At 51.8% G+C, this 8,123-nt stretch overlaps 1 protein-coding gene across 1 annotated transcript; it reads left to right on the forward strand.

The window, feature by feature from the left end:
* The first annotated feature begins 1,619 nt into the window (after positions 1-1,619).
* Positions 1,620-2,207, forward strand: LOC148050410 (olfactory receptor 14A16-like). The gene has a single exon (XM_087742827.1). The coding sequence runs from the start codon at positions 1,620-1,622 to the stop codon at positions 2,205-2,207; it is 588 nt and encodes a 195-aa protein (XP_087598953.1).
* The last annotated feature ends 5,916 nt before the right edge of the window (positions 2,208-8,123 follow it).

Consider the following 8,123-nt stretch of genomic DNA (forward strand, 5'->3'; position numbering starts at 1 on the left):
GCAGGGAGAGCTCCAGGCAGCAGAGCCATGGGCAGGGAGTGAGAGGGAGCTGCTGCCAGAAATGCTGTGGGAGGGGGGCTTAATACACCCGCGTGCCATGACCTGCACTGCAGATGCCTTCCCCGGAGCAAGCCCCCGACCTCTTCTGCCACCCAGCAGAGCCTTCACCGCGAAGGCCATGTGGTCCACGGCATGAGTTAGCTCCTTGACAGATGGACCCCTGACGAACCTCCTGAGTACCCATCTGTTTGTCCCTGTACTGCCTCCATGAACAGGAGGATTGGGGAAGTTCTCCATTTTTCCTCTCCTCTTCATGTTGCCTTTGTTCCCAGCTAAGGTGGGGGCTCTGGGCAATGCTGGTTGCAGGGCTGAGTGAGCCAACTCTCCATTCAGGTCACAGGATCCTTAGGACATTCAATTATTTCCCGGGGGGGTCCTGCTGGGCTGCAGGCTGCCTTCCAGAAGGGCACAGCTCTCCCATGCCATCTCTGTGTTACCTGGCAGCCCCTCAGTACTAAGGCCATGGAAATGCTGCTGGAAGGCTGTATGCAAGCAGCTGTAATGAGCCCTCTGTGGCCCTGGCTGCGAGGGGAGAGCTGAGATATTCCTCAGGTAGGATGAGACAGTAGGAGCAGTTTGGAGACCTGCACTTGGGAGCTGGATTCACCTGCTCTCACCATTGTCCGCTTTCTTCTCAGGGGAACATCTAGGTATAATTGTCCTCCAGCTCAAAGAAGTGGCAGCCTAGGGCAGCTGAGACCAGGCTGATGGACAGACTGGCTGTCCTCACTCTGCATGAAGGGATAGTCCTTTGGCTTCACAGAACCCACAAGGTTTCTCTTGGAGACAAGCAGAAATGCCAACGATTTCTGCCTTAAAAATACCACTCACTGTGATGGGGCAACTAGAAGCAGATAAACAAAACAAAATCCCCACAGCTCTTCTCTGCAGTTCAGTGAATTGGGAGTGACAATGCTGAAAAGCTCTTTAAGACCACGAGTGGATTAACATCACTCCCAGTTCCTATTTATCTCTTGTTGTAGGGCAGAACTGACTCCTCCAGAGCCCAGAGCAGAGCCCCCTGCTTTGTGGGGCATCCTCAGCCAGCACCCACCAGTGTTCACAAAAGGGACCAGCCAAAGGTTTTCTGAAAGGGGAGAGGCAATTTGGGGGGTTTCCATAAGAACTGGAATAAGTTTTGCTGTGAGATGTCTACCCTAACTTGTCACTGCCTTTTCCTCCTTGGACAGGTCCCAGTGCCCAGAGGAAGCAAATGTCCAACAGCAGCTCCATCACTCAGTTCCTCCTCCTGGCATTTGCAGACACACAGGGGCTGCAGCTCTTGACCTTCTGCCTCTTCGTGGGCATCTACCTGGCTGCCCTCCTGGGCAACGGCCTCATCATCACCGCCATAGCCTGCGACCACCGCCTCCACACCCCCATGTACTTCTTCCTCCTCAACCTCTCCCTCCTGGACCTGGCCTCCATCTCCACCACTCTCCCCAAAGCCATGGCCAATGCCCTGTGGGACACCAGGGCCATCTCCTACCAAGGATGTGCTGCACAGGTCTTTTTTTTTCTTTTTCTGTGCTACAGCAGAGTATTGTCTTCTCACTGTCATGGCCTATGACCGCTACGTGGCCATCTGCAAACCTCTGCACTACGGGACCCTGCTGGGCAGCAGAGCTTGTGTCCACATGGCAGCAGCTGCCTGGGGCACTGGGTTTCTCAATGCTTTCCTGCACACTGCCAATACATTTTCACTACCCCTCTGCCAAGGCAATGTCCTGGACCAGTTCTTCTGTGAAATCCCCCAGATCCTCAAGCTCTCCTGCTCAGATGCCTACCTCAGGGAAGTGGGGCTTCTTGTGGTTAGTGCCTGTTTAGTCTTTGGGTGTTTTGTTTTCCTTGTGGTGTCCTATGTGCAGATCTTCAGGGCCGTGCTGAGGATCCCCTCTGAGCAGGGACAGCACAAAGCCTTCTCCACGTGCCTCCCTCACCTGGCTGTGGTCTCCCTCTTTGTCAGCACTGGGATATTTGCCTACCTGAAGCCCCCTGACACCTCCTCCCCATTCCTGGATGTGGTGGTGGCAGTCCTGTACTCTGTGGTGCCTCCAGCAGTGAACCCCCTCATCTACAGCATGAGGAACCAGGAGCTCAAGGATGCAGTGTGGAAACTGATGACTGGATTATTTTCAAAAGCATGAAACTGTTTGTCATCTTCTGCAAATCACTTAATGTAATTCGTTACAGGCCCAGCCTGCCTTCTGTAATTTTTTTCGGTGTTGGTTTTGAGTTTTGGGGTTTTTTTGCTTTGTTTTACTTTTGGTAATCTTGTCCACAAAGAAATGTCATGATTTTTGCTCTTTCTAATGATGTATGTCTATCCAGATTCTGTGTGACCCACAGACTGTGTACATGAGGAGCCATGCTCTCTGTGTGTTTAATGAAAATAAAGGACCTTCCAGTGACTTGTTACTCTGAGATCCTGCCTCCAAGACTTCTCTGGAGCTGCAGGGGCAGTGCCTGTGTGCAGAGGTGGAGGCAAAAGGAGTCCTGGCACAGCAGCACTGCCAGGGAGCACCAGTGCTTGGTCTTCCCAGAGCTGCTCACTTTCCACTTCAGCGCTGTCCTTCTTAGCTCTTGTGTTGGTGTAAGGCCTGAGTGCTCTTGAGGCTTGCTCACAGTCCTGCTGGGTGGCCGTCCTGTGACTGCAGGCAGGGACAGGCAATGGGCACCTCTGTGACAGAGCTGGCCTCCATAGCAGCATTTCCATCATACAAGGTGATCTCCTCAGGGCAGTGCCTGAAGCTTCGGTCTTCTTTCCAAGTGTCTCTCAAGAACATGCCCAGGAAAATGCCCAGGACAGAAAACACCAGTGAATAGCTAAAATGTGTGAGTGTGCAGGGTGGGGGCAAACAGCAGTGTCCTCGCACCACCAGGCTCCTGGGAGAGCCATGAAGAAGCAGCAGAGCAGGCTCTGATCTATTCCCGTGTGCGCTGGACACCCCAGGGAAGCTGCCCCAGGACAATCATCACAGACCTGCCAATAAAAACCACTGCTTCCAGCACTAGTCTCTCAGCCCACCTCCAAGAGGTCCTGTATCCCTCTATGGAGGGACACCAAATGACTTGTTCAGAAGTCCATGTTTGCATTGTAAAGAGGAGGCCTAAGCACGCACATCGTATGCATGTGGTGAGATGAACCCGAGTGAGCACAAACACAATCATCTGTTCCTGGGGGTGCTGCGAAGGCCTGTGGGACAGCCAGTGTCTTGAGGTCGCTTCACGTTGGGAGTAACATTCCCTGGGAAACCACCTGAATGCAGCACTGGGATGTCCTTCCTTGAACCGAGGTCCCTGTGTCCGTTCCTCATGCTGTGGGGCATCTCAGATGAGTGCAGAGCCGCGCAACACACTGCAGGGCTGAGGTGCCTGCCACCCTCTGGCAGTGGCAACAGGAGGCCAGAAAGACACTGTGACTGCTGCAATGCACTGCCTCTGCGTGTGCAAGGGAAGGACTCGCGTCTGAACACCCCTGTGAGTATGCAGAGTGCATGAGGCAAGCTCGAATATGGACACCTCACAGAGCCCCGACACTTCTGAGTGTGACTCCAGGAACAGCCCCCAGTCCCCATGACGTTTCTCTCACCTGCCTTGGAAAGGCTCATTGCAAATGCCTCTGTCTGCTCTATCACTCTTCCTTGGCTTTCTGGCTTGTGCCTTCAAATGTACAGTATGAAAGAAGCACACCTGCGGAGCATCTCAACCCTGCAGTCAGAAGGGGTTCTGCAAGCACGAGTGACACTGCCCTTTGGAAGGCGGCATTTCTCACCTTTCAGAAGGCACAGAGCCCATCTAGAGAGTATGAATGCACTCAGAGGCACCTTCCTGTTTCACCTCTCTGAACTGCCTTCACAATTTCTTTAAGCAATTAACAAAGAAACAAATGTTTTCCCATGTAGGTATCACCTCTGCTCACAGCAGCGTTAGTACTATTTTTGGCACCTTTTGCAGGTACAGAGTGCTTCCTGCTGGTGGCCACATCCTACAATCAGCGCTGGGCTCTGTGCCACTGGCTTCTCTCTGCAAGGCTCCTGAACTGGAAGGTCTGTCTCAAGTAGGCAGCTGCACCTTGGCTTGGGGTATTTATGCCATCTACAGGAATCATTTCATTCTTGTCCCAGATACAGGTCTGTGGTCCCAGTGGGGTGGACCACCTCTTCCGAGATTTCGCTGGAGCTCTCCTGCAGTGCCACCGTGACATTCATGCTGTGTGCTTTCATAACCTGCTTTTTAGAGCCAGTCCTCCCCTTCCTGTTCACACGGGCATCCTGTGTGGGCGTCAGAGCTGCCAACCTGGAGCAGCTCTCCCGCCCAGCATGGGCAGACAGAAGGTCTTCTCCACCTGCTCCTCTCACCTCACCAGTGCCACTGTTTCCTATGACACCCTCGTCATTGTCTGTGTGATGCCCAGAAGAGCCCTCCTGAGATCATTTGACAAACCCCTTTTTCTACACCATCCTCAGGCCCCTGCTCAATACGTTCATCTCCAGCCTGTGGACCAGAAAGGTTTGGGGGGAGGGGGACACTAAGGAAAATGCTCAGAAAAGCTGTCAGCTGCACCTTGGAGTTGTGGGCCTGCAGGAAGGACCCGGGCATTCCTCTGGAAGTGGATACAGAGAGGGCTTTGGGTGTGGGAAGGGGCAGAGAGGTGCTGGTGGAGCTGGCCGGCATTATCATGACACCTCTCTCAAACATCTTGGAAAGGCTAGAGCAATCAGGGAGGTTTCAAGGTCCTCAGAAAAGGCAAATATCAAACCCATCTTCAAGGAGGTCTGGGAGAATCACAGGCTGGTCAGCTTCACCTCAGTCCCTGGGAAGGTGATGGGGCAAGTCCTCCTGCAGCCATCTCCAGGTACTTGAAGGCAAAGAAAAAGATTGCAGAACATGTATGGGAGGGGAAAGTTGGCAATGTTGCGTACCTGGACTTTAACAAGGCCTTAGACATGGTCTGCCGTGATCTCTTTATAGCCAGACTGGTCGTACCTGGACTGAAGAAGTAGGTGATGATGTGAGTGGGAGTTATGCAGGACGATTAGGCCCCGATGTCATCAGTGGTACGGAGTCCTCCTGGCAGCCCGTCACTTTTGGCATTCCTCTGTGACCAGCACTTGGGCCAACACTGCTGAATTATCTTTATTATGTCCCTGTGTGGTGGGATGGAGCGCGCCTTCAGCTCCTTTGTAGATGAGGGCAAGCGGAAGGAGAGCCTTTGAAATGCTTCATCTAGGTCACCCTGTATCCAGCAGAAGAGCTGGATAAGACAATGTTCAGGTCTCTTCCAACATGAGTTATTCTATGGTGCAAGGAATCGTTCCGTTGAAGAGCTCATTGAAGACAGAATAGGCAGAGGAAGGAGAAACGACAGAGGGGCAGAATTAGAGAGACAAGATAACCCAATATAAATATAGTTCTTCTGAGCAATGTTTGAACCATCGATAAGAACATTTATTTTGATAAAGGGCTGCAGAAGACTATTCACGTAGTGAAAGAGAGCATCATCAGTTTGCTAGTACATACCCTTGGTGCTGTTTAAAAAAAAAAAAAGAAAAATTGAAAAAAATAAAGAAAATTAATTTAAAAACCTAGCAATGCTGGAAATGGAGACATTTTCAGCTCTTCCAAAGAGTTCTTTTCTGCAGAGGTTTCAAGTTTGTCCTAAAATCTACATTCAGGCCTTGCTTCAGTTATCCACACAGAGGTGGTCACTGCCTCCAGGATGCCCTGGGGAAGATGAAGCACCTGTGTGGGAAATGCATCCCAGGAGATATGGGAGCCCTTCTGGAGCATGAGCTGGGATGCAGGCAGAGTACCTCAGGGGTGGGGGAGGGCATCACCTGCCGCCAGCACTGCTGGGGTGGCTGAGCAGGGACCTCTCCAGCACAGCAGCACACTGTGTCCCCTTGGCTGCTGGCTCTGAGGGCAATTCTGACTGGCCAGCAGTAGGCACACAGACATGTGGAGGTCTTGAAAGCCCTTACATTACTGTCCCCAACAAGATGAAAGATTTGGGGAGGTCAGGGGTAGCTGGGACTGGAAGATGGGAGATTTGGGGGAGGGAAGAGGGGCTTGGCCAAAAGAAGTGAAAGATTTTCAAGAGGTAAGATGAGTTCAGGTAATGTTGATGCCTCTGCAACACTGACTGTGAAAACATTCATGTTAGGCCTTTACCCTATTTCTAACCAGCAACCTTAAGTCCTAAGCCTGCCCCTAAATGCTACCCCTCATCCTGCAAGGAATCCACTGCTCTAATCCCTCATCTCAAAGTTTACCTCTAAACCAAAGACCAAACACAGAAACCCTTACCCCTACTCTTACCCTATTGACCACCCCAATCCCTTGCCCATACCTCTAGCATTAAAATGTTGGTCTTAACCCTAGCCCTCACCCCAGGCCCAAACAAAACCCTCATCCACAAAAGTAGGCCATACCCTAAACACTAACCAGACACGCTCAGCAGAACACCAAACCTACCCCATAAACCTTTGCCTAATCCCTAACCATGAAAGGTGAGCTGTAGTCCCTAAACCCTAACCTCAACACCTAAGCTCCAAAGCCGTTATTTCCCGTGCTCTAATCCCCTCACCTTCAACCCTTTCCTAACCCTAACTTAAGCTGTTTGGCCCCTTGGGGCAGGAGGAGAATCGTGAGGTCCCAGAACAGTCGCATGGCACTGGAAGAGGAATGTGAGGTGACCTGTATCTGATCAGCTCATAGGCCACAAGGAGGAGATGGGTGGGAATGCTATGGTGAGGTCAGCTGTGCTTCAGGATCTCCTGGGCCAGCAGGAGGCACAAGGCCTTGAAGGTGGCTGTGAGGTCACTTCTGTCTCTGGAGTTGACAGGCAAGTAGCAGGAACATATCTGGCAAAGGGACTGTCAGCCCTTGACTCATGGCTGGGGTACGTGCTTTTAGGCTCACATCTGCCAGTGTCTCTGACAGACCAGCAGAAGGCACGGGGTTGGCAAGTTGATTGTGGGAATCCCTAAGTACCTGGTAGGCCCATGCAGGAAGAGGGCTTGGATAGGGGTTGTCATGTCCTTTCCACCTGAGTACCCGATGGGACAGCAGTGCGCACATGATTTGGTTGTGTCTACTGCACAAGCTGAAAGGCCAGCAGCAGGCACGTGGCTTGGACGATCACGGTGAGGTTACTTCTGTCCAGTCAGCTGGTGCAGCAAGTCTTGCAGATCCCGTCTGTAGAAGGGTTATCCCATTTTGCTTCTGTCATCACTTTCAGTGTTTTCTTAGAAGAAAAAAATTCAAGTCATCCTTTCAGTAGAAAGCCCCAAAAGAGGGGGTTCACATGTGAATTCCTTGTTGCAGTTTCAGATAAAAGGAAGGACAAGCAGCTGGCCTTATCACCGGTACCAGGTGGGAGCTTCCTGCAGACTTCTCGTTACAATCAAGTTTATCCTGCAACCCAGCAATATGCTCAGCATAACACGGCCTGAAGGCCAAGCTGTACGCGGAGCACAGCACAGGCCTGGTTCTCCTCAGATTTACCATTACATGGATGACTAACTCCTTGATGTGCAGTGGTCTTTTAGTAAGGATCCCTGAACTGCCCGAGGAAGGTCAGGAAGAGGACGAGGCATCCTCTAGGCAGCTGGAGGAAGGGACACAAATTTAGGTAGTCACTGGGGACTTTGAAGACCATGGACCTCTGCTAGAAGGCCTTGTTTAGAGGGAAGGTGGAAGGTGATCCCTGATGTGACATGGGGGGATGCTCTCCTGGACTTGTTTTTCACAAGAAGACAAGGCAGGACTGGTGGAAGATGTGGAGGGCAGCTTTGGCTGAATTGTGAGTGAGGTGGTAGGGTAGAAAACCCTGAGGGAAGTCAGCAAGACACATTTTAGCAGTGCTGAGCAGAGAGGAAGGATCACCTCCACCAACCCTTTGGCAGCGCTCTTCCCAACGCAGCCCAAGATGCCTGTGTCCTACAAAGGTGCAAAGCCAGGAGAAGAGAAGAGAAAGCTTTGGGGAGACCTAATAACAGCCTTCCCACATCTTCTTGGGTACCAGCAAGAAAATGGAGCCAGGCTCTTCACTGTTGTGC

The sequence above is a fragment of the Nipponia nippon genome, unplaced genomic scaffold (assembly GCF_047370975.1).
Source record: "Nipponia nippon isolate SJK-2023a ecotype South Korea unplaced genomic scaffold, ASM4737097v1 scaffold_84, whole genome shotgun sequence".
In the NCBI taxonomy this organism is placed as follows: domain Eukaryota; kingdom Metazoa; phylum Chordata; class Aves; order Pelecaniformes; family Threskiornithidae; genus Nipponia; species Nipponia nippon.